At 39.8% G+C, this 27231-nt stretch overlaps 1 protein-coding gene across 3 annotated transcripts in view; it reads left to right on the top strand.

Annotated features, from left to right (window-relative positions):
* Ubtd2 (ubiquitin domain containing 2) overlaps window positions 1–27231 on the top strand; it is a 57413-nt gene that overhangs the window by 19883 nt on the left and 10299 nt on the right. For all 3 annotated transcript variants that reach the window (XM_020162290.2, XM_074057798.1, XM_074057797.1), the window contains exon 2: window positions 17434–17670. In XM_020162290.2, the coding sequence (XP_020017879.1) occupies window positions 17434–17670 (237 nt within the window). The remainder of the gene's footprint in view (window positions 1–17433; window positions 17671–27231) is intronic.

Genomic DNA, 27231 nt, shown 5'->3' with positions numbered 1-27231 from the left:
GTCACATCCTAGGATTACTTTGAGGAGATGCAGTGTAAACTAGAGCTTTTGTGTGGCAGATTGCAATTACAAAGTATTTCTTCCCACTACCCTGATAGTACTTCACTTTGAATAGTCCAATTAAACAAGTGAAAGTAAACCTTAGAATTTTGTAATGGTGATAATCATAGATGCAGTTTAAGCAGATTATGATACCCAAGATTGCTCTCTATAGCTGTGAATCTAATGCTAAGTTCCTAGTAGTTTTTCTGTTACTTTGATTGTATCAAATATCGATTTCATTACAACTTTGTATATATAGGGAATTTGCCACTAAGAGTCCCAGTTCTGCTTTATGTATTTTGTGGCAAAATCTTGGACAAGCCAAAGTATCAATGTGTTCTGTGTTCCTGTTGATCATACTCTTATTCTTACCCACTCGTAAAAGCCAGGGAGGTTGACTGCACTTAGAAACCCATTAAGGAGGATTGGCAGATGAATACATCAAGTGAAGTATATTTACCTGCATTTTTGTTAGGCTTCTAATGAACATTGGAATTCTTCAAGCATAGGAAAGAATTTCAGATTCAAGAGCCTAATGGACTTTTACTTCTGAGGAAACAATTAGGATTTTCTTTGTCAGTGGGCTGAGGACAGGCACAGCATGCTTTTGACAATTGGCGTATGCTGCTTTGGAAACACTTGGTTTGATCAGTGCCAATTCTCTGTGCCATGCTAAGCATTGACTCCCACCTTTGAAACCTCAAGAAGCTCTTACAGATGGGTTGATAATGCAAGTTCACTTGGGGAGGGCAGGTGAGTGTCTAGATCCATATTGAATGTTTATTCCCATAACTTCATACAACCATGAGGCAGACTAGTCCCCTGGTTAGAAATATGAACCTTGAGTCAGCTGAGTCTTTTGAATCCCTGCTGTACCATTTAGCTGTATTTGGTCTTTAAGAATTATTTAATTTAAAAAATTTAATGACCAAAAAATTTAATCACCACTGGCTCATGCCTATAATCCTAGCTACTCAGGAGGCAGAGATCACAAGGGTAGAGGTTCAAAGCCAGCTTAGGCAAATAGTTCCCGAGACCCTATGTTGAAGAAGCCCATCACAAAAAAGGGCTGGTGGTGTGGCTCAAGGTGTAGGCCCTGAGTAAATCCCAGTACTGCCAAAAAAATTTAATGAACACTTATACATTGTTTTTTTATGTGCTAGGCACTAATCGTATTTGAGAAATAGTTTATTAAATACTTGTAACAGTCCTATGAAATAGATATTATTATCATCTGTCTCACATTCCTGCCCAGGCCCTTTATGTCTTTGTTTCCAAAGTCAATCATACCTCAACAATAAAAAGTTGTTTTTGGTTTGCTTGCTCATTTTAAAATAGAGCTAACAGAAAGATTCTTACAGGATTCAGTGAGACAGTAACAGATAACACTCTGCTCAGTAAACATTCTCTGTTAACTATTATTTTTTCTGAGAAAACCAAAATTCTGTGGGAAGCCACTACCTGCTTCACCCATGATGTAATAATTGGAGCAGTAGGGACCTTCAGGATGCTCTAAGTACTTACAGAAACATTCCCACTTATTCCTGAAGATTTTTTTTTTATGGGACTGGGGTTTAAACTCACAACTTCACAGTTGTAGAGCAGGCACTCTTAACACTTGAGCCACACCTCTAGTCCATTTTGCTGTGGTTATTTTGGAGATGGGGGTGTCTCATGAACTATTTGCCCAGGCTGGCCTTGAACCACGATCCTCCCAAGTAGCTAGGACTACAGGCTTGAGCCACCAGTGCCCGGATATTCCTAAAGAATTTTGAGTTGGTTAAGGACAGCTCAAAGGTTTACCTTGCACAGACTGGACACCTGGTCGAGTGTCATGGGTGAGATTGGGTTGCATCATAGTTATTCTTTCAAATCTTAATCTACATCCAAGGGAGTATTAGAAGGTCACAAGTCAACTTTCTTTTAAACTTTATTTAAATTAGTAAAATAGGTCCTCCAGTAATTGCCCCCACACCGAAACATGAATTTAAGCCACTGTCTTGCATGAAAATACCTTCAAAGATCTAAGGAAACCAGATAAGAGATCATCATGGTAGCCCAATAAGAACAGGCCCATTGGAGAGTGGGAAGGACAGCTTTACCTTACCTGCATCTCCCCTCCTCTGAACCCAGGTAGCAGTGTGGAGTGAGATAACATCCACTTGGGAGAAAGGGAGGGAAGTGAGTACAGGACTTTCTCCTGAATTTCAACTCTAGGCCCATCACAGTAAACCCAGTATTGGGCAGACCCCACAGTTGCAAACTCCAGGCAAGTACTCACAGCTTATAGATACAGCATCAGCCAGGGAAGCTCAAAGCCCTAAGCTTTAGGCTTGGTGGCAGATTCAATTTCTGGTCTGCAACATCACTGGTGTGATTGTGCCATGGAGCCTGCCTAGCACCTCTGGATGGCCTACCTGTTGAAGGGGAGGGTTAGGGTTAGGGTTATTGAAGGGTTTTCCCAGACAAAACTAGTTTAAGAAAACTGGAAGCAGTACCTACTTTGTCAAATACACAGACATCTACACAGGATCACAAAGTTCAAGAATGGGGGAAATGTGACATCAGCAGAGGGGCAAAGTACCCATGATAGAACCTGAAGAAATGGAAGTGTTTGAAAAAACTAAGATTTCAAAGTACTATGTGAAAGAAACTCACAAATCTTCAGGAAAATACAGTGAAATGAGAACAATGAATGAGGTAAAACTTAATCTAAAACAAAAAGTTCCGAGACTGAAAAATACAATGAACGAAATAAAACACATTAGCAGACAAAGCAGAAGAATCAGTCCGTGAACTCAACAGGTGTTCACAGAGGAGGACAGCTGACAGGAGGAAAAAGTGGTGGGGTATGAAGAATCTACAGGATTTAAGGGACGGTATGGAAAGTGCAAATACGTGAGTCACAAGAGTTCAAGAAGAGAAAGACAAAAGAATGAAAGATTATTTAAAGAAGCAGTAGCTGAAAACTTTTTGAAGCTGGAGAAAGATGTAAATATTCAGATATAGGATGTTAGAAGTCTCCAATCAGGTTGAATCCAAATGGGATTATTTTCCCAAAATCAAACTCTTAAAAATGAAAGGATCGTAAAACAGCAAGAAGTCTGGGGGTGTGACTCAAGTGGTAAGAGTGCTTACCTGTCATGCATGAAGCCCTGGGTGTAATCTTCAGTGTGGTGAGGGGGGAGAGCAAAAGAGAAGCAAGTAACATAGACGAGTGCTTCAAAACAACTGACAACAGACATTTCAGCATAAATCTTGCAGGCCAGGTGAGAGTAGGATGGTCTGAAGTGCTGAAGGAAAACAGCTGCCAAAGAACACTGCCTCACAAAGCTGTCCTTCAGAAATAGAGAAAAGACTTCCAGACAAACAGAGTTCATCATCCCTGGACCTGTCTAATGAGGAATGCTAAAGGGAGCTCTTAGGCTGAAAGAAGGGCATTCATGACTAACAAGAAAACGAAAACATCTAAACGTATGAAACTCGATGAAAATAAGTACACAGTCAAGTTAGAATACTTTTAGCCAGGCGCCAGTGGCTCACACCTGTAATCCTAGCTACTCAGGAGGCACAGATCAGCAGGATTGTATTCGAAGCCAGCCTGGGCAAATAGTTCACATGACCCTATCTTGAACTTTTACAGAAAGGGCTGGTAGAGTGGCTCAAAGTGTAGGCCCTGAACTCAAGCCCCAGTACTGCAAAAAAAAACAACCAAAAAAACCCTCTTAATATTGCCTAGATCACTTACATATCTGTAATACGAAAACTAAAAGACAGCTGGGTGAGGTGGCACATGCTTGTAATCCCAGCACTCAGGAGGCTGTGGCAGGAGGATACCAAGTTCAAGCATAGCCTGGGCTACATAGTGAGATTGAGGTCAGCCTGAGCTATATATAGCAAGTCCTTGTCTTAACCCCCCCCCCAAAAAAAAGCAAGATTAAAATAGCTACAATAATTTATTAAGGAATATGCAGTATAGAGGCTGTAATTTTTGGCATCGAAAATTCAAAATGTTGGTGGGTAGAGTAAAAGTGTAGAGAAATTTTGCTTTTGTTTTTGTGTTCAAAGTTATCAGCTTAAAATAACCTGTTGTGACTATAAGAAATGTTTTGTAAGCCTCCTGGTGGCTAGAAAGCAAAAACTCATAAGTAGATACACAAAGGATAAAAAGCAAGGAATCAAAACATACCACTTAGAGAAAACTTAATCACAAAGGAAGACAGTAAGGAAGAAACCAAGGATCTCCATAAAGCAGAAAACAACAAAATGGCAGTGGTAAGCTCTTACCTATCAATAGTTATCTTGAATGCAAATGTGTTAAATTGTCCAGGCAAAGGACAGGGTGGCTGAGTGGATTAAAAGCAAACACAAAATCAGGACTCAATTATATGCTGCCTGCAAGAGAGTCACTTCATCAGTATGGGCACATAGACTAAAATGAAGGGATGAAAAGAAGATACTCTGTACTTACGGAAAGCAGGAGAGAGAGCAATTTTACTTAAGTAGACTTGAAGGCAAAACTAAAAAGAGACATGATGTTCCTGTAATGATAAATGATATATATATATGTGCATGCACTCACTAGGATAGACCATATGTTAGGCCACAAAACAAGTCTCAGTACATTTAAGATTGAAATCATGTATCACCACGATACATGAAATAGCAGGGAATTTGGTGAGTTCACAAGTAGATGAAAGTGCATGCTCCTGAGTGTGCATTTAGCAAGTAAGGTATTAAAAGAAATTTAAAGTTTTCTTGAGATAAATGAAAATGGGAAGACAATATACCAAAACTTACCAGATGCAGCAAATGAGATTCTAAGAGTAGTGTTTATAGCAACACACTCTCCTCAAGCGAAGATGTCAGATAATCTTTCCAATTCAAACAGCTAGAGAAATGAGACCAAATGAAACTCAAAGTTGACAAGAAGGAAAATAAAGAGGAGAGCAGACTGGGTGTGGTGCACACCTGTAATCCCCAGCATTCAGAGGCAGGTGGGAGGATCTCAAGTTCTAGGCCCACCAGGGAGAAACATAGACCTTCTCTCAAAAAACAAGAATAAATGAAATAAAGATGAGACAAACCTATACAAAAGATAAAACTAAGCTGAATTTCTGAAATGATAAAATCAGTAAGCCTTTTGTTAAAGAAAAAAAGAAATTTAAAAGGAGCTATTACAACCAAGACCACAGATAATACAAAGGACAGTTACATATAAACAGATTGGCTAATCTAGAAGAAATGGATGAATTCCTTGACACAACATGCCAATACTAAATAATAAAGAAATAGAAAATCTGGACAGACTAGTAACAAGTAATCAGTGATAGAAAGTCTCTCATCAAAGAAAAGCCCAGGACCTGATGGCTTCACTGTTGAATTCTATTAAATATTTAAATAATGAATACTAGTTCTTCTCAAAACTTCAAGAAAATTAAAGAGTAGAAAATACTTCCAAATTCATTTTTGAGGCCAGCATTACCCAGATAGCAAAGCCAGAAAGAGACACTACTGGAAAAAAAAAGAAAAGAAAAGAAAAGAAAGGAACAGAACAAACTAGGACTGGGGCATGGCTCAAGTAGTCAAATGCTTGCTAAGGCTCTGAGTTGTTCCCATTTCTGAAGAGAAGGAAAAACAAACACTACAGGCCAGTATCCTTGTTGAACACAGTTGCAAAAATCCTCAGCAGAACACTAGCAGAATTAACAGCACATTGAAAAGATCATCCGCCATGATCAAATGGAAGTCATCCCCAGAATGGCTCCACAGATGTCAACCAAGAGATGTGATGTATCCCACTAACAGAATACCAACAACCATACATTCTTTACAATAGATGCAGAAAAGGTTTTGACAAAATACAACATATTGTGATTTAAAAAAAAAAAAACTGAAGAAAGGTATACAGAGAGTGTACTTCAACACAGTAAAGACCATATATTAGAAACCCACAGGCCAGCATACTCAACTGGGGAACACGGAAAGTTTTTCCTCTAGGATCTGGAACAACATAGTGGTGCCCACTTGCATCGCTTCTTTTCAACATAATATTGGAAGTCCTGCCCAGAGCAATTAGGCTAGAGAAAGAAAAAGCATTCAGATTTGGAGGAAGTTAAGTTGTCCCTGAGGGGCGACTGTATTCACCAAGATTCAGCTGTTTTTCATGTGGAAGAAAGCATGAATGCTCCCTCTCTTGTTGCAAGCATTTGATTGACTCCCAGAGCACTGAAGAACCATTTTGACAGCTTTTGCCAGTGTTTTCTTTGCATTTATGGAGGAAATTTCTGGAAGTGCTTTACTTTGTTCTTCCTGATGATGTCAATTATACTTTAAGAGGATTTAGTTAATGATTTTAAGCATCTAAAATTTACTTGTGGTGTTAACTATTGCTGATACTCTGCATTCGTTTGTGTAGATTCATATGTCCATCTGTTGTTTTCCTATGCCTGAAGGGCTTTCGTATTTCCAGTGGTTCAGGTCTACATGTGACGAATTCTTTCAGCTTTGGGTGGCCAATAAGGTGTTTATTTCATCTTTGGATGAAATAAATGAGACATTGTCTGTATTGTTCTTGAATATATTTGGTCTTATAAATTGAATTAGTGGTTGTTCCTTATTCCTATTTTCTGAAAGTGATTGTGGGGAATTAGTATAATTTCTTTCTTCTGTAGAGGTAAGTCTGCATAGACAAAGGCGTAGTTATATATCTGTGTACCTGTAAAGATAGCTCTGTATCAACAGGCAGGTTTAATTGGGTAAATCCAGTAGCCAGCTGGCTCACGTCATGATCAGATCCCCTACATTTGCTGATTTCCTACGGCTTGTTCTGTGTTCCTGATAAAGAAATACCACACGTAGTGAGTGGTAGGATGGTCTCTCCTTTAGCCCTGTCAGTTTTTGTATCATGTATTTTAAAGCACTGTCATGATTACGGGATCTTCTTGGTGGATGAGACTTACCATCATTTATCTCTGTAGCTATTACGTGTTCTGACATCCATTTCAGACACCCTGTCTTTTTACTTTCAACTTCTCTGTCAGTATTCTTACAGGGATTTCTTGTAGACGGTGTGCAGTTGAGTCAGTTTAAGAACGCAGTTGCACAAGCTGTTTCTTGGTTTATTGTTTAGGCTGTTTCCATTTATTTTGAGCCCCACTCCAAACTCTTTGTTTTAGTTTTTTAGATGGAGTCTTATGCTTTTGTGGGGGAGGGGTGGTGGCGGGATTACTAGGGTTGAACTCAGGACCTTTACCACTTAAGCCACTCCCAGTTCAATCCTTCTGTACCTCTGGTAGCTGGGATTGCAGACTTGAACCACTTATACCTGGCTTGTTTGTTGAGAGAGGATTTGCCCAGGCTGGCTTTGAACCACAATCCTCCTGATCTCTATGTCCCAACTAGCTGGTATTATAGGCGTGAGCCACTGTGCCCAGCTCCTATGTTGACTCTTTGTTTCTTTCCTTCAGATTGAATAATTTTTGTTAATCTCTTCTGTCCACCAGTTCTATCCTGCTCTTCAGGCCATCTAATATTTTCATATTGGATACTAGGTTTTCATTTCTAAAATTTATATTTGACTCTTGGTTACAGTTTGTTTCTTTGCTAAGAACTTTTTATTGGTTATAGGGTTTTTTAAAATCTTTTTTTAATCTCATGGAGCATTGTTCTGAAGATTGCTTTAGTCTTTGGTAATGTCCACATCTGGATCATCTCAGGCTTTCCATTTGTTTATCATCTCTTCCCTTGGAAATTGGTCACATATTCCTGGTTCTTTGTGTATTGAGTAATACTGGCTTATTTCCTGGACATCTTGAATGTTATGTGAAAGTCTGGATCTCTGTTGAATCTTCTGAAGAATACCAGTTTGTTTTGTTGTAGCAGACCATCAACCCACTTAGGTTCAGACAGCATGTTCTGTCCTTCCTTCTGTTGTTAGTGGCTCTGATGTCAGTTCACTTTTCAAAGCTTTTGTTAGACTGAATGCTAACACCAGTCAGGTAACTGGGGCTAGAATGGTGCCTTATGTCCTAGTTTATTTCCCAGAGCCATTGCTATATGCTTTGGGACCACCCCTCAGCATGTGCAGGTCAGGTGAACCTGGTACTTGACTTGGTTCAGTTATAGAATTTTAGGCAACTCCAGCTGTTTGTACTCTGCAGTCTTCCCCTGTGTTTGCCAAGGGTCCCTCTTCTCTGCCTTATGACTAGAAAGACAGATTCCTCTCAGAGTTGTGGTACTGCCATGGCATTCATTATAACTGGGATTGTCTTTGGGGTAATGTAGTAAAGTGACAAAAAGGAGAGAAAAATAACCTCATTTTCTTCATGTTGCAGTATTTCTTTTCCTGGTTGCTTTGTCTTAAAAACTAGGTTTTCTCAGTGAGTTTTTTGTGCCCACCCACCATTACTATTGGCAGAGTTAAAAAATATATATATATATACATATATGTGTGTGTGTGTATATATATGTGTATATATATATATATATGTAAGAGGAATTTCCCTCATTTCTGTTTTTTAAGAGCTCCTTTTCTTGCTATTCTGAGTAAAAGTCAGACCTCTTAAGAACAGTGCATTCCACTGTGGTTTCCATGTTTCCATGTCTGAGCTGCCCTCAGGTTTAACCTGAGAGAGGAAAAGAAAAACAACCATACAAAGCTGACCCAGAAAGGACATGGCTCCTTCCCCTTTGCCTACTATTTTTAACTTCTTCAGAGCTTTCGGCTCCTTTTTGTGTTTTGTCCTGAGTTTTTGTCTGTAGTTAATAAAGGAGATGGACTCCAGTGGCCTTACAATATTTTCTCCCATGCCAGATATCCAAGGACATTTTAACCCTAAAAACTGGGAGGAAAGGAAACAGTCTTGCAGTAAGAATGGATTTTTTAATGAGTTTTAGATTCTTTTAAAATGTTGCTGACTTATGTTCTCTTGGTTCCAAATAAACAACAGTGCACAGATGAGGACGTTCCCATAGCTCCCTCTCTGGTTGGCTTGTGATTGCTGATGTGTCAGTGAGCCCACTGCTCAGTGGACATGAGAACATGTAGAAAGGTTAGGCATGGGTTTGACAGTAACATGGAAGAAGTTTGAAACTGGATGGAGGCTGTCTGGCCTGTTGAAACGTGAGATGATGGCCTCCCCTTTTGAAATCAAGGAGGTAGCCATGATCTCTGAGTCACCTTCAGGGTCATTCTTCCCTTGTTTTGAAGAAAAGTGCTGAAGGTGTGGCTCAGGTGATGGGGTTTGGCATGAAGCCCCAAGTTCAAACCCCAGTGCCACAAAAGCAGAACACATACTTGCAGCATAATAGCTTGATGGCTTCATCCTGTAAAACTCATGAAGTCTCACAGACTTCCATCTTCTGGACCCATTTCTTGCCCTTTCAGTTCAAACTGAAGGTGTTCCTGTTAGGGTAGCCAATAAGGACCATGCTTCACACCTGCACTAATCTTACCGAGTATCGTACTCTCCCTGTCACATTGGAACCAACACTTGGCTTGGAAATTGCTTCAGCCCACAAGTATTTCAGTTTTTATGTATCGGCTTTAAAGTCATCTCAGCTAAATAATCACTTTCTTGCTCCCAGTTCTGCCTTCCACAAAGCATTAAATTATTACAGTTGAGCCAAGTTCTTTGCCACTTTGTACAAGGGTCAACTTTCTTCTCAGCATGTCCCCAAAAGCCAGGTGTTGTTTCTCGGAGGCAGAGGAACCTTTAAGAGAGGGAATCTTTAGGTCTTTCAGGGATCATGGGACCCTGGCCCTGTCCTCTTCTCTTTGCTCTGGATATAACAGTTTTGCTTGGCTGTGTTCTTCCACCATGATGTACTGCCTCGCCACAGGCTCAAAGCAGGGCCAACCAATCATGGACTGGAACTTTCAGAACTGTGAGCATAAATAAACCTTTTTTCCTTTTAAGTTAATTGTCTTAGGTATTTTGTTACAGTGACAGAAAGCTGACTCACACACACTCTTCCAGCCTCTACCCATTATGCAGCATTTCCATGTTTTTAAGTGTTTGTTTTTAGTCAGTTTAGGCTGCTTATCAGAATACTGTAGATTGGGCAAGCTAACAGAATTTTATCTCACAGTTCTGAAAGCTGGGGGACCAATTTCAAGGTGGCAGTTGATTTGGTACCTGGTGTACACAAGACTGCCTTTTGGCTGTGTCCTCACGTGGAGACTGAGATCTCTTCTCCTGCCTCATTTTCAGGAGCACTAATCACGTTCATGAGGGCTCCACTCTTGTGACCCAGTTACCTTCCAGAGCTCCACCTCCAAATACCATACCTTTGTGTTCAGGCTTTAACAGGAATTTTAAGGGAACACGTCTAGTCCACGATAATGGGAAACGTCAACAGTCATATAAACACATCGCTTCTACTAAGAACTTAAGTTCTCATCTTACTACTTTGCAGGGATTCAGTTCCCCCAAATAAACATCATGTTAAACATTCATGTATTTCACATGTTAATTCGGTAGTTGTTGGCATTTTGGTATATGTACAATATTCTCTTTTCTGTGTGTGTGTTTGTGTGTACAGACGTGCATATACCCTTTTAATGGCCAAATTATTTGAGGGTTGTACTGACAGTTTGCTCCCAACAATTTCAGCATTTCTTCCTTTTATGAATATGGCTACTTTCCTATATCACTACAATGCCATTATCACACCAAGAAAATTTAATTTCTTGGTAACTCTATTACCTATTATTAAATTTTTTTGGCAGTACTGGAGTTTGAATTTAGAGCCCCACACTTGCTAGGCAGGTGCTCTATCACTTGAGCCACTCTACCAGCCCTGTGTTTATTAAAATGTATCCAGTTGTCCCCAGATAGCTTTTATAATGTTTTTGTATACCAAACTCCAGTCATGGCTCATGTTTTGTCTTGTTGGATACAGGCCAGTGGTTTTTAGTCGGGAAGTTTCAATGTCTGAGGACATTTAAGCTTGTTCCTTTTATTCTTTGTGTTTACTATAAGCTGTAAGTTAGGTGTGCAAGCTTAATTAGAGTCAAGTTTAAACGATTTGGGTAAGAATATTTCATATATTTTGTGTCCTTTGTAGTACAAAATAAAGTACTGTGTGTCATATCTCTACAGTGTAACTTGACAGTCAGCAAAGTCAGCGAAAGATGGCGTGATCGCTGGCATCTTCACTGTCCTAATGTGTTTGCACACCTGTTGATGACCCTTACTGGAATCAGTTGTAGTAGAGTTATAAAAAAGTGATTCTGGTAAATGTCATTATTTTCTTCCTTAATTATGCTGACATGCTTGGTAAGAAGGAGTCTGCCTTCTCTTCTCTCATCACCTTATCCATGAATTTTTTTTTATTCAGATAAATTTCAGTCACTGGGTATGCTCTGAAACTGACCCTGCAGTTGTCTCCTTCCACTGTTGTCTTTGTACCTTATAGCTTTGTACTCTTAGCCTTTGATCGCCTTCCTGCTCTTGGTACAACTGAGGTGTCCCACGTTTCTCCAGGTGGCTGTGGTTCCTTTAAGTTGGCAGTGATATTTAGCAGTAAGATCTGGGAAGTAGTTGTCAGTCTAAGCCCTTTCAGAGATAGACAGTACTTTTTATCTTTAAGTTGTGGATTTGTATTGATATTTCCAATTCAGAATTAAAAAGGCTTTTTTCCCTGTTCACTTAATATTTGTTTTTCTGTAGTCTTTTGTTAAAAATCTTGGTTCCTAGTAACAATACAGTTCTTTGTTTGCTTTTATCCTATATAAATATCAAATATTTTAGAAATATAGTCAGTATTCTAAGTGAGTTCTTAATATTTTAATGTAGGCTTTTTTTCCTTAGAATTTACCCCACTAATAGTCACAGTATTATGTTTAAGATGAACTTGAAATAAATTTTTTGGGCTTTTGTATCCACTTGATGTATAGTGAGATGCATCTATTTTTGTGCTCCATTTTAGAGTTTGTTTCCTTTTCCATTTTGGCTTGCTTTTATGTTTCAAGTGTATAAAACATAACTTTTTAAAAGTCAGATCTGTAGAAAGGTAGACTCAGAAGACTGTTCTCAATCCCTACCCTTTCTACCCATGTTCCCTGGAGATTAGTTTTCATTAGTTTTGCTTTATCCTTCCAGTATATGGGTAGTTATTTTTGCAGTTTTTTAAATAACCAAATACATATAGAAATTTATTTTTCCTATTTTCTTGAAAGATACCACAATATTGTTGTATTTTGCTTTTTACTGACTATATATTCGGGAAGTAACTAACTTTAAAGGACTCATTCTTTACAGTTGTATTGAACTTCATTGTCTGGATGTACCATATTACATTTGTTTCTAATTAAAAACAAGGCCACAGGAAAAAACTTCTTGGTTTTTGTTTCATAACTCCAGAACTGTTATTTTGAAGGTGAAACCCTAAAACTAATGTTGCTGGGTCTTAGAGTGACCGAGTGATCTTTGGATGTTGCTGAGGTCCCTTCCTTCTGGAATCCCTATGAATGGTGACTTTGTGGAATTTTAGGCCTTGCCAACTCACAGAGTGGCTGCTTCTCCATAGCTCACCAGCACATGCATTGTCAGGGTTCTGGTTTGTCGCCTGTGAAATAGCAGAAAAATGGTTCTACTGCAGTTTTTACTCTCATGAATAAGGTTGGACTGTAGAATCTTCTTTAGTACTTGAGAACTTCAATTAGGTTGAATTCTCAAACAAAACAATGTGGTCTAATTCTCTAATGGTAGAGAAGATTTGGATATGGGACTGATGGTTATTCATTTTAATCCCCACACCCCTGTTTTTACTTTGCCAGTTAATTGCTTGAGATAAAGAAAATACACATGTTGTAAATATCTGCACATATGGAGGTATTTGTTATAGTGCATTCTCTTTACATGAGAATAAGATATTTCACGGATGTCTTTGTGTTAGCGTTCTCTGTTAGGAGATATACTTAAGTCTAAGTGACAGAGATCTTCTTGAGCCACTTTGAAAACTCTTTTCTTCAGTTTAATAAGAAACAAAACCAATTTAATTTAAAAATTAATAAAGCAGTCTCCATTATTCCAGAAACTATCATGAAGATCTTCCTCGATCTTCATGATTTTCACACTCTGATCAGCACCATGTGGGGCCTCATTGTGTCCTTTTGCTCACTGTCGCATGTCTTCAGAACTGCTTGAAACCACAGTCTGTCCTTTGATGGACAGTGTTTCCCTTTGACTGCTGTATCGGAGACGCTGATGCTTCTGGTTTTCAGTCTGCTAGAGCTTTCATACCTGCGTCATGTCTTGGCGTTTTTACCTTGTCTCTGCCTTTTGTCCTCTACTTTCCTCATCTGATGAGTCCAACTTGAATCAGGGTTTTTCGAAGAGGGACAGATAGCAAGAAAGTAATTGTACCATGCTTCATTTTGAAGATCATTGTTTCATGTCAGTACAATGTCAAAATGAATCTTTCAATTGTGTAGTAAAAAGGTTTAAGATCATGTACTACTCAGATCTGAAAAGCAATCCTGCCTTCGGTTTTCTGTGTCAGAGTGGGAAAATTATTTATTAGCATTAACAAGAAAAGATAGAGTGGATAAGGTAAGAGGTTTCTGAGAAAAAGGTGAGTCCTGGGCACGTTTTTGAAAGAAGTAGCAAATGTAGATTGAAAAATGATAGTTTCTGGAATAATGGAGATTGCTTTATTAATTGTTAAGTTAAATTGGTTTTGTTTCTTATTAAACTGAGGAAAAGGGTTTTCAGAGTGGCTCAAGTGATAAAAGCACCTGCCTAGCAAGTGTGAGGCGCTGAGTTCAAACCTCAGAACCACCAAAAATAAAAAGAAAGAAAAAGAAAAAAAACAGGGAATGAAACAAAGGATATTTGGTGTTCCGTGACTTAAAAGATTTAGAAACAGAAATTTGAGAAATAGGGATATTGCCTGTCTTTAAAGTCAAAGCTCAAGATTTGGTGAGCAGGTCCCTAGAAAATGTTGCCTGCTGAATCCATGGGAGGCAAATGGCCACTCTGAAACAAAGCTAAGAAAGCCTATGTATTCTTGCAGAAATATTTAACGATTTTTCAGATTTCATACAGTACATTTATTTTTGGTTATACAACAAGCACTCAAATGCTAACATACTAAACCCTCCCAACAGTTCTAAATGTTTTCATGTTTTAACGAGAGGCTAGCTTAAATGCATTTGCTGAATGCTTCTGCTTTTCCAGTTGTTCATTTAGCAAAGATACTGTAGGCCATAAACTTGTTTAGTTTAATATGAAGCTTCTCTTTGCCCGGGGAACTCTGGATACTCTACCAAACATGGAGCTTTTAGTCTCAGACTGTGCATGAAAATTCTGTACTGGTCAGTGAATTGACGAATTTATGCTGCAAAGATTTAAGCATTTTAATAATTGACATTCCGTAGGCAGATATTGTATATTACATGTTTATGATGTAAAGACCTAGATGGAAATAAAAGTAAGTTTCTTTCATGTCTTATGAAAGAATGCGTATGCATTTCGTTACTTCATTTTGCAGAGCAATTACTGTGGAACTTTTGACATGTGGGTTTGAAAGAGATTTTAGAATGATGATTGTCCTTAAGCAACATTGGTGTAGCTTTTTTTGGCAGGGGGGGGCAGTCATAGGGATTGATATCAGGTCCTTAGCTCTACCACTTGAGCTTTTAGCTTATTTTTCAAACAGTCTCTGGCTTGTAGTCCTCCTGCCTCCCTCCCAGGTACCTGAGATTATAAACATGTACCACCATGCCTGCCTTGTTTTTGAGATAGGGTCTTTGGGGAGTGATGCCTAGGGCTGGCCTCCAACCTCCATCCTCCTATCTCTGCTTCCCAAGTAGCTGGGATTACTAGCTGGGATTATTGGACCTGCACCATCACACCCAGACCCATTTCTTCTTTATATGAAACTTTGTTGTTTTTATGCCTAGTACAAATGTGGGGAGGTGAGATAAAGCCATTTGACATCTGTAATGAAGGTACTTTTACCTGTTCCAAGTATTTCTACCTTTATTATAAGATTGTTTTTTCCTGTTGCATTTCTCTTATTTAATGGCCTGGTTTTTGTTACTTTATTTATTTATTTATTTTGAGATGGGATCATCCACGTTGCCCAGTCTAACCTCAAATTCACCATCCTCCTGCCTCAGCCTCCTGAGTAGTGGGGATTACAGGCATGATCCACCATGCCCAGCTTGAGGGTCTCTGAATTGCTTGAAATAATTGTGCAGGTTTTGTTCTTGTATTTGCCTTTACCTTGTGATTCTCTCAATAACAAGAAGAATTATACTGTTATCTCTGTGGTGTATTCAATACACGTGAGGGCAGATAATTCTCTGAAACTACTCAGGTAGACCTGAGACTGTAATGAAATAGACAGCTTACTGAGTCAGCCTACTTATTGTACTGTCTTGTACTTCCTGCTCAGCAAACTGAGGTCGCCCATAAACTGTTTGTAACCCACCTAAAGGAACTGTAGAAGAAAAGAGAGTTTACCCTTGCATTTCACCTTTGTGGAGTCAGTGGATAAATTGTGACTATTGGACATATTTGGGCAGTTTTTGGAGAATCATGCTCTATCTGCATTTTGTCAGTGCTGTTTGGAAGATGTAGGGAAAAGTCTTAGCATAGATTCTCTTTTTCAGTGTCCCGTCTGCAGCGTTACCCTTAGCAGACACTTACACATATTTGTTCATTAAGGAGACATGGGTTCTGTTTCTGCCCTGCTACTAAACGGATGGTTCCCGTCCTTTTAGAGCTTCCTTGTTTTGGATTTTATTAAGACAAGTTAGAGGGCCAAAATGTACTGTACATTAGCACTGGGAAGAGCAGAAAACAGCTGATGATGGCCTAGTGTGCCACCTGAAGTCAGAGGACCAGAGAGACCCGATGTGCTCCACCTTGAGATGAAGTGACCAGATTGGGTAATGTGTGTCTGGTTCAATTAGGTGTCAAACCAAACACACTTTGCCATATTGGTCCTGTCATCCAGGATTATGACCTGAAAAGGTATAGAGATTGCCCAGGGGCGGAGTCGTTTCATTTTCTGTCATACATAGCCCAACATAGCCTAAACCAATGAGGGAGTAGTTAGTTTTATGGATGCTTTAGAGCCATTTTGAGAGTGATTTTTTTTAAATTGGTATTCTTCCTGCAATTAAATATAGAACATTGAATTTTGACACATACCCTCTCTCCTTCCCACCTGCTATGTCACTTACTTCCCACCTACTCTTCCCAACACTTTTCATCAAGCTTTGATTTTCCTTTCTTCTCCCATTTATCAAGCTGCATAATCCTATAGAACCATAGATAAGAATGGCTCTATAGGTTGGGATGACCTGTGGAAAACATGTCAGTGGTCATGTATGCTGGGTAGGTGTCTGTGTGCAGAGAAGCTACATCAGACTGTTTAACACTGGTCCATGCACCATTCTCTAAGAAGAGGAGCTGCCAACCTAGGGGACTCTTTTTTTCTTCTTGTGTTACAGTGACACTAGATAAGTATTGCTGTTCCTTATGTTCGGGAGTCTATTCATTTCTAGTTCCTCCAAAAAAAGAAAAGTGAAGTACTGAAACACCAGTACCCTTGTACCCTAACCCTTCTAGACGAACTCTTATTGGAGTTTCAGAGAAAGATATTTACAGTTTCTTAACTCAAATGTAGAGACTGGAATGCTAGAGGAGGCCTTCCTATACAGACCCCTCATGGGTCTGTGATCTGGCCATTCTTTGTACACTGACAAGCAATCTTTTGCCTCTTTGGATTTTCTCAGTTCCTACTTCCTGGCTTTGTGTGTCCAGAAATTCTCAGGTTAACCTACCATAGCCATTTGATTTTCTCTACACATCTTGTGTGTCTGTTAGGGTATCCCGACTCTTTCACATCCTGCTTTTATTGTTGGATGAAATACTACTATTCTTCTATATGTTTTTTTTTAATGAAAAAAAAAAAACTTTTTTGAAAGGTTTTATTTTTTAGAGCAGGTTTAGGGTCACAGCAGAATTAAGAGAAAGTACAGAAAATTCCCGTATATTCCCTGCCTGGGCATTTGCTAAGTGTCCCCCTTACCAACATCTCTTATCAGAGTGGTACATCTGTTGTAATTATAATTCTTTTTAATCATCCTTTGGAGAAGGCACACTGAGTGGAGAACAGCTACGAGCTTATCATTGAAATTTTGAGCAGCGCTGTCTAATGTCTCCATTTGTCTTGTCGTTGTAAAATGCGTTAGGGCATTTCAGCCAGAAACTGACACACAAAATGAGCTATCAGGCAAATTTCTACATACAATTCTGGTTTAAAGAACCCAAAAGAGGAATGGCAATGGTCTAGTAACTTTCATTACAAAAGAATAAAAAGAAGTATCCTTTGTAAATGTTGATGTTAGTCTTTTATTTTTCTTTTCAGTTGCTCTAGGTCGTAACCAGCCTTTGAAAAAGGAGAAACCAAAATGGAAAAGTGATTATCCTATGACAGATGGACAACTGCGCAGCAAGAGGGATGAATTTTGGGACACTGCCCCGGCTTTTGAAGGCCGTAAAGAGATCTGGGATGCCTTGAAGGCTGCTGCACATGCCTTTGAGAGCAATGACCATGAACTGGCACAGGCGATCATTGATGGTGCAAACATCACGCTACCGCACGGTAGGTTTGGTGCCTAGAAGCTCAGATGAGCATCATCATCCACTTCTGCTAGCAGGAAGATGAGACGCTTTTCTTTCTTGCTATGCATTATTCTTGCCTTTTTTTTTTTTTCATGGAGCAACGAACAGCTTTCTTCTTTCTTTGTCTTTCAGCTGGAGACACAGTTTATTTTATGTTTATGTTTTCTATCACTTTACTATTTGTTAATCTCAGTAAAGAGATCATTTGATAAACTATACTTTGTAGTGCCCATGTAAGCCAGTTCTCTGTAGAGACCTCTTATCTCCTCCCCTTCCACCTCCAGGCCCCATCCCTCGACTTTTCTGCAGACACTTATGATTTCATAGCTTGAGAAAGTCTTGATGTATTTCGTGTGAGATGTAGAGACGCAGCAGATTCCCCTTGCTGAGAATAAACACTTTATTCTATACCGAGATTCAGGTGTTAATTTTGTGTTCATAGTCTTTATTCTTTTGATTTCTGTGTTAGGACATTTATTTTTCTCTTTTGTTTTTCATATCAGTATTTTTCTAAGTTGTCCCTTCAGACCTTTCGAATACATAAAACCACTTAAATTCCTTGCCTTGTTTTGTATTTGTTATTTGCTGTTGTTTTTTCCCCATCGTCTCCTTTGTTTACTTCTCAGAGGAATAGTGTTTTCATTGTTTAATCATCTGCTCTATGCCCTTTCACACTGTGTCAAATAAAAGATGTGTAATTTACTATCTTTGCCAGCTTTCCAAATCTCTGTTAAATTTCTAATTCATTGTGCTTCCAAGAAACATTCCTTTTTTAATAGCTGCCTGTTCTTCATTATGAAAGCTTATTAGCATGGGCTTGTGTTAACTTTTACTGACACCGCTGGTCGCCTTTTCTACATGTATATTTGAAGTACTTAGGACAGCTGCTGTCTATGTTGCTTTGTAGTCCCAGTCCTCTAAATGCTTTCCCTCTGATGTAACTGGGGGTTAGGAGGTGGTGAACATCTCACTCTACCTACCTTCTCAGTTCTGTAATTACTGTCTTCAACTACTCCCTTTGTATAAGCCAAGTTCTGCTGTACAGAGTTTTATCACCCTTCTGTATGTGATGCTTATATCTGGTATTTTCCAAGCAGAATGCTGTGTAGCCTGCAAATGGGTGGAAGAAGAGTCATAATTGTCTTAATTTAGAGACTTGAGATCCAGAAGCTTGGAACTTTGAATTCTATACTGTGCACTTAGCATAGTTGCCTATAGAACTGTTTGGTGTGTTCTACACATTGTGGCCTTGTCTAAAAGTTGGAGGTGAAGTTGCTAGGTTTATGTAGACAGGGCTCATGCACAGCTACTGGACATGGGCTCAGGTCTCTGAAGCCTCAGGTTCCTCATTGCTATTGATAGCCCTGTCAACAAACAGATGAGGGGGGAATGAACAGTTCTTGGATATTTGAGAATGTTGCATGAGTTCTGTTTAAGGATGTTTTCTGTGTAAGGAATGTTTTCTGTGTAAGCATAAAAGAATCAAACTGATAGGTGAGCTTTCCTCTTTCAAAGCTCTGAAATAAACAGTAATTGTAATAAATAATACATTAATATTGTCATTAATATACCTTTGATAAAATTCCTGTTTATATCTGAAGCTTGTCAACATTTCTTTCTTGGGCCTTTTAATTATATTCATATATTTGTAGCTATCAGTTTAAAAATATATATAGTTTATGCTTTCACCTAGTCCTGCTTGGTGGTACTGCTGAAATTCATCTTTTTCATGTAATTACACATTTCAAATTTTACTTTGGGCATATCATATACTTCTTATTTTAAGTTTAAATTATCAAATAGACTTTGAGTATTATATAGCTTAGGTTTTGATACAGATCTAGTCTCACTTGTGCCTCTACTGTATTTACTTAAGCTGTGTGACTTTGGTCAAGTCACTTATTTTCTGTGAGCTCCAGTTTGTTCATCTGTGATAAATGGACAATGACCACCCATCTCATGGGTTATTGCATTAATTTAATGTGATGATACCTGTAGATTATCTACCATGGTGTCTGGTGTACAAATAGCAGTTAATAAGGAGTGGTGCGTGATGAGTTTTCTGGACTGTTACATTAAGAAGTAAATTCCTGGCCAAGAGAAGTGGCTGGCTCGTGCCTGTAATCCCAGGTACTTAGGAGGCAGAAATCAGGAGGATCATTGTTCCAAGGAAGATCGAGGGTGGAAGGGGTGAGTTAGCAAATCCCAGTCTTAACCAATAAGGTGGGAGTGGTAGTACTTGTCTGTCATACCAGCTACCCGGGAGACATCAGGATCCAGGCTGGCCTGGGCAAAACACTAGACCCTAACTGAAATATAACCAAAGTAAAAGAGAGCTGGGGGTATGGCTCAGATGGTAGAGCACTTGCCTAGCAAGTGTGAGGCCCTGAGTTCAAACTCTAGTACTGTCAAAAAAGAAAGAAGGAGACAAAGAGAGGGAGGGAGAGAAGGAGGGGGAGAGAGAGAAAGAAAATTTCCTGCAGCAAAATCTTGAATTACAGATTTTGATCTTTTTCTGGATGTATTGTCTGCTGGTGAAATTGTTCTTTGGATTTTAGGGGACTCTGCCCTTAGACATATCCTGGACGGAATTTTGAGACTGGATTGGTTCAGTAACAAAAGTACTAGTATACCAAAATAGTAAGGACATGGGTTGACCTCACTCCATAGCTGATTCATCCCTGTTCCTTTACCGGTATTGTCAGAACACCAAGATCATAAATTGGCAATCTGGAAAGACACGCTAAGAACTTTCTAAGCTTTGTTCAATCTGATCTCTCTTCTTGTTTTCATCTTTTCACCTTCCTTCTCTTTGCATAGATTGTTTACTGTCTCAGCTCTATTCATACTATCTTCCCAACAGAAGTATCTTGAAAATATGAAAATGTGTTTGTTAATGCTGTTTATATGTGGGGTTTTTTTGTTTGTTTGTTTGTTTTTTTAAGACAGGGTCTCCGTAGCACAGGCCAGCCTCAAACTTGCCATTCTTCTGCTTCCCCCTCCTGAGGGCTAGGATTACAGGTGTGTACCACTGTGCTCAGCTTGCAGATCTTTTCATGTTATCTGGTTGTCTGGTTTTTTTTAGGTTTCATACTCATGGGCTGGCAGAGTGGCTCAAGTGGTAGCATGCCTGCCTGGCAAGCCTGAGGCCCTGAGTTCAAATCCCAGTGCCACCAAAAATAAATAGATTTCTTAGTCATAATAAGCAAGGATTGTGCATATCTTGGTTTAAGCTATACTTGGAACATATCAGTGTTCTGTGATGGCCTTTTTCCTTTGTGATGTTTAGTTACCTTGTTTTCAAGGAAGCAACAAAAATGCCTTTTCCAAACCACATTTCTCTTTTATTTTCTTATCTTCTGTTAACACCAATAGTAAGTCTCTAATTTGTTATTCTTAGGTGACAGTGGGAAGAATCAGAAAACTGGGGTAACATGGTAACGTCCTGGGGTTTTGTGCACACATACACTCGAGTATTATGACTCAGATTGCAGATGGCGTAGAACTAGTATTGCGGGAACAGCTAGCTGTCTGCATGTTTCTGGTATCTGACACCCTTGTCTTAGAAGAGCTTTTTTTAAAACTCATTGTCTTAAATTTCTTTACAAGCTTGTTTCTTTTTTCTCACTGATTGCTATTTTGCCATTACCGAGAAATCCTACATTCTCAATGTAGTATTTTACTAGTGAAACCAGGTTATAGATTGAGTGATTTGCCCAAATTATCATAAACAGGGTAAAAAAAATACAATAAATGATATTATTTTCATTTTTTGCAGTTTGGTGCATGGTGACTATTCAGTAAGTTTCAACTAAAGATTATTCAGAAACATTGTTTATCATATGAACACTAATTTTTTTGTAATGTCACATGGAAGATGTTAAAGGGTTTAAAAGTTGCACTCCTGCGTTCTGATTTTCTGGGATGCTGTGGTTGCTTTATATCTGCTGTTAACTTGGACTGCAGGTATTTTACCCACGTTCCTGTCCCTGAAGTTCAAACGTGAATGCTCCCCTCTTCACCTTCCTGAGGTTGACAGAAGTGTTCACTGTTACTGGAGTTCTTTTGGAAACAGAAATGTAAAACTGTCCACTGCAGCAGTGAGTGTTGCTTGTTCTTCACTTTGGAGTTTGAAAGCTTTTTTTTTTTTTTTTTTTTGTTCTTTTTCATGCTTAAGAATATGGGAGGTAAAAAAAGGTAATTCCTCTTTTTTTTTTTTTTTTGGTGGTACTGGGGTTTGAACTCAAGGGCTTTGTGCTTGCTATACAGATGCTCTACCACTTGAGCCAAGTCCCCAGCCCTAGAAAAAAGGTAATTCTTGAAGACTTAGTTAGTTTTTTATTTCCTTCTTTTTATAGAGTTTGTTACATGGTTGGAAAAGGAGAATTTTTGTCCTTTTTTAAATCTTCTTAAATTTCAGACTATAATAAATATGGGTAAATTGAACTATTTTATAATGCAATTTAAGGTTTGTTTGTTAACTAAGGCACTTATAAAAAGCATTTTTTGTATAGGGAGCCAACACATGAACAAAAGAATACAGAATTTACCAAGAATGATAAAGTACTAGTAACTCATTTTTAAAATTAGTATCACTTCATTCTCATGCCTAAGAAAATCAGGTACAACCCCCATTTTACAGATGAGAAAAGTGAGACAGAGAGGTGGTGTCCTTTCCAAGGTGGAAACCATGGGAGTGAGATTTGAACTCAGATCTAAGGGTAATGAAAGCAGCTCCGTGCATCCGTAGTGTGCCACTACTATCTTTTCTGTAAAGTGATTGCTCATGTCACCTGCAATGCTCATTCCGTGTCTAAGAGAATCCTTCCAAATGGTGCACATCTACTGATACTAAAGGGGAACAAGCAGACCCTGAGGCATCAATGGCAGGAGATGCGTCTGTGTATGTGTGCAGGCCTTTCTGTTTCCCTCAGCTGTGTCTGAGGCCCATTAAGAAGCAGACCAAGGCTGGGAGTGGTGGCGCATACCTGTAATGCCAGAGCTCCAGAAGCAGAGGCAAGAGGATCATGAGTTCAAGGCCCAGCTGGACTGCAAAGTGAACCCTGTCTGAAAACAAATCAAAAGCAGGTCAGGCACTTTGGCTACTTTAAGGATGTGTGTAAGAATTGTCATCTAATAAGCAGTGAGTTAATTCATGAGCACATAGCAAGGGCGTGAAGACAGGAAGGCATTGTACTTATGTGGGAAATGAAAGGGTTTTCTAGGCTGTTGTGTTAGGAGATGAAACAGGGCCTTAGGAAAAGGGTCTGATGACTGATTAACCATAAACTAGATGTGTCATGTTCCTCTGTCCTCAAAGAGACAAAAATGGTTTAGAGTCATAAAATGTAAATCTATCCACTCCTCTGCTGCTGTCATCCTTTTTCTTCACTTAGAGCAAGAGTCTGAAAATAACTGAGGTGGGAGGCTGTCCCTGAGTCAGTAGGTTTGTCTCTGAAGAAGGCCTCCTTCCAGTGTGTTCTAGGGGAGGGGCAGGGGAAAGCAGGGTTCTCACATGACCCCAAGGGAGCTATACCACTTGCTACTTCTGCAAAGGAGACCACCACCTCCAAGTGCTATAAACAACTGAAACCTGCCTCAAGCCTCTGATCCTAGCTGCTTGGGAGGTGAGGATTGGGAGAACTAAGGTTCATGGCCAACATGGGCACATTTGTGAGACCCTTTCTCAACCAACAGCGGGAGGGCGGGGGTGTCCTTGCCATCCTCAGCTACTCGGGGAAGCACAAATAGAAGGGTCTTGGTCCAGGCCAGTGAGGGAATAAAGTAAGACCCAGCATAAAAGGGCTGGTAGAATGGCTCAAGTGGTACACCTAACTACCAAACATGAGGCTCTGTACCAGAGAGAGAGAGAGAGAGGGAGAGAGGTGAAGTCAAAGATTAATTGCTCCCTGCAGAAATCTGGAAGAACGGTCCACAAGTGTTTAAGCATGGTGTTTATTCATGTATGCGACTTAAGCTAAGCCACTTTCACCTCTGCTTCCTGGGAAAGAGACTTAGGCCTGCTTCCTCTAATTCCCCAGCACTGTCTGCTGTCTGTCTCCCCTAAGGCCTAACTACAGTCAGGGGCTCGATGGATCCCAGTAGTATGTGTGTGTGAAAGAACCTGGAGTTTGTTAGCATCCCTGCAGTTCTGAAGATGCCCCTAATGTCCAATGGAAGAGCCATTATGATGGCCTGTGGACATGATTGTGATTTAGGCTTGTAGAGAACCCTGTGAAGTAGGGAGCAGTGACATTGCTGTTGTGAGTGCTCCTCCATAATAAATTCAGATTGTGAGATTTAAAACTGAGAAAAGAACCATTATTACTGTTTTCTATGACTTTATTGTGTATACAGGCAGTTTTTAATGTGCTTTATTATTTAATCCTTACAACAGCCTTGTAAAGTGGGTACTATAATCCTTGAGGAAAGAGACTCAGCATGTTTTCATGAGGCTGTCCGTTCAAATTTGGTCTGATCAAAACCACTTTCCCTTTTACTGTTCGTGGCTGCTCCTGCCACCTTTTGTCCTCTCCTGGACTCATGTGATACACTGCCTGAACCCACTGCTTCCTTCGCATTCACTCTGTCATTAGTGTTTTTGTCCATTTTAGTTGTGTTTACCTCACCCAAATGCTGAGGCCTTCCTTTGCCCGGAAGAGGTAATAGTTACTGAAAAGTAGAAGAGTTCAAGCCTTCTCGGTCAGTTAGAAAAGAGAAGTCCAGAATGAAGAAGCCCTTTGGAAGAGGTCCTTGGTGCTATCAGCTCCGGAGTTATAGGATGCTATCCTTAACTCATTTGGGGAGGGAAGTTGTCCATATCAAATTACCAGGATAGCCTGGTAATATGCCATATTGAGCTTTATTGAGTTATGCTAAATAGACAGTTTGATCAGTTTTGACAAAAGTACATCTGTAAAACCATTATCACAATTGAGATAACACTTTCTTGTCCTTATACAAACATGGATTTTTTTTTTTTTTTTTTTTTTTGGCGGTACTGGGGTTTAAACTTGGCTTTGTGCTTGCTAGGCAGGCACTCTACCACTTGAGCCACACTTCCAGCCCTGCAACCATTGATTTTTAACTCTTGCAAACTGTTCATGTAGCTATACAAGTCTCAAGTGGTAAAAATCTTAACACTGGGCCACAGTATTACAGGAGAGGTCTATGCAGTGAGGTTTTCAATGCTTGAAACACATCTTTCTTTTCTTCCTGAAGAAGAGCAAAGCATTAGTCTTAGTGGAATTTAATAAAGCTGTTTTTATTATTTGGCGCCTAATTTAGTTTTACCTTTATAGTTTTCTAGTGAAATACTTTGAGGCCTAATTAAAAGCAGCCAGATAAAACAGTGACCAAGAAAAATAGAATATCTGAGCCAATAATCTAGATAAAAGATAAAAACACCTTGGGAAAATGACAGGTGAAATCAGAGCAGAAGGTGGAGGCTTGATGCTGGCCTGGAGAAGGGTGCCTGGCAGTTGCTCACCCTGGTGGCCATCTGTCTGCAAGGTCTGAGACCTGCAGGGGGTCTGTGACAGACTGTCCTTCCACAGAGGACTGGGTAGCAATGCAAGTGAACCTGGACACTAATGAAGAACTGGTAAAGAAATTGTGCCTCCATGGCCAAGGAGTGATGGTGGAAACCTTGTTAAGTTGCAGATGTAAACTCAGCAAATGTGACCTGGAAGGGAGAAATCCCCTGCAGTCAGCTTTCAGAACAGTTCGTTCCCTTCATGTTAAACGCACTGGGCCTTGAAGCAAACTGTCTCTCTTCTGTTACCACCTTTTCCTCACTCTCACATGCTGTAGATGAGACAGGGACAGTACCAAGTCCCTTTTGTCACTACATATGCCCCTGGAGTGTCTCTCGTAACCACCATCTCCTTGACTGTCTGTGGCCATCCACTTGCTGGGTTGTACTTTGCAGTTCTTGTGCTTTCTGATTCAGTTCTACTTCACTGCTCTTCATTTCTCCCGTGCCTTTTGTTTTCTGCTGAGTTAATTTCTTCTTCCCATTAACCACATCACTAATCTAAGAACAAGCCTTGTACTCTTCTCTTTATGTTACCCATATACTTCTTCAGGTACCTGACTGTGGCACTGCCATTTACTGGCCTTGTGTCCCTGAACAAAAGTTACTTCCATTTCAGTCCCCATCTGTAAATGGGGTGTCGTAGACTGGCCTTATGCAGCTCTGTAAAGACCAAGCCTTAGGTGTAGGAAGTACTTAGACAGGGCTACAACTAGTGAACACTCAAAGTGTGTGTTCAAATGTGTATACTGCTTCCTCAGTTCCCTGCAGGTAGTTCAGATTTGACAGAACCTGAAGCAATTAAAAACCAAGCAACGAATCTTGCAGCTCTAAATTTTCTGCTTTTCTGTCACTCTGGTTTTCCAGTCAGGTGATCTTTTTTTCCTTTTTGTTTTCCACCAAACCTAACTGAATCATTGGTTCCAGCCAGTTGTCCCCTTTGTGTAGATGACACAGTGATCTTCAGGCTTCATCTTGTTCACCAGCGTAACCCTAGCACCTAGAACATCGCTGGGATATAATGGGCCCTGAAATACTTGCTGAGTGAATGTCTTGAGTGTCTTGTTAGCCACTGTCAGGCTTCACTATTGCTGCCCGTCTAGTAATTTCACATCATTGATTCTGTACTCCACCTCACCCAGGCCATTTGATATTCACTCCTTACTTACCTTGTATTTATTCTTTCTTCCAGGTCATTCTATTTCTTGAGTGCCATTAAGGTCATGCCAAGAACACAGCATTTCTACAGAATTTCTCTTCCTTGGAGCTACCGAGTATAGTTGCTTTTCTGTTTTGTGATGTATCAGCACCTGTGTTTGATTTTTCATAATTCTGATTTGTACTAAATCCATGCTGGGTACACTGTATTTGCCCACCTCAATTAGGGACAGTTCTAGGTGACTTCTTCCTAGGTGCCAGCAACCTGCCCTGCACACTTGAAGGGATCCAGTTAATGTCTATGCAGAGACTGGACTGTAGGACTTGTTCTACAGAGGTCGTGTGGTAGGCATCAGTACTAGCAGAGCAGTTTTGTCCGTAGTGAAGAAATCTAGGGCCGCTGATGGCGGAGGGTTTAGGAGGAGTGTATCATTCCACAGAGCCTGTCTGCTTTGAAGAGCTAATTCTGGGGGGATAGTCACCCATGACCCATAGTGTAAACTGTGGCCATATAGTTTATTGATGCTTTGTGATCCCACATCTTTAATTCAAGAAGAGGATAACCTATACCCTTAAAATGAAGTTAAATAATGTTTAACTAGATGATCTTGGTTTTCCCTCTGTGTAGTTCTCTGTGTGTGTGTTTGTGGGTATTTGTATGTGATTATTGGTGGGTTTTTTTTGGGGGGGGGGTTACTGGAGATTGAACCTGGGACCTGTGTATGCTAGGCAAATGCTATACCACTGAGCCACATCCCCAGTCCACTAGATTTTATTTTTTAAGAGTGATTTTAGGTTCACAGTCAAATGTGCAGAAGGTGTAGAGCTTTCCTGTGTACCTCCCTGCCC

Source organism: Castor canadensis, chromosome 16 (assembly GCF_047511655.1).
Source record: "Castor canadensis chromosome 16, mCasCan1.hap1v2, whole genome shotgun sequence".
Classification (NCBI taxonomy): Eukaryota; Metazoa; Chordata; class Mammalia; order Rodentia; family Castoridae; genus Castor; species Castor canadensis.
The sequence above is the reverse complement of the archived record's forward strand: the minus strand, read 5'-3'. Positions and strand labels throughout refer to the sequence as shown.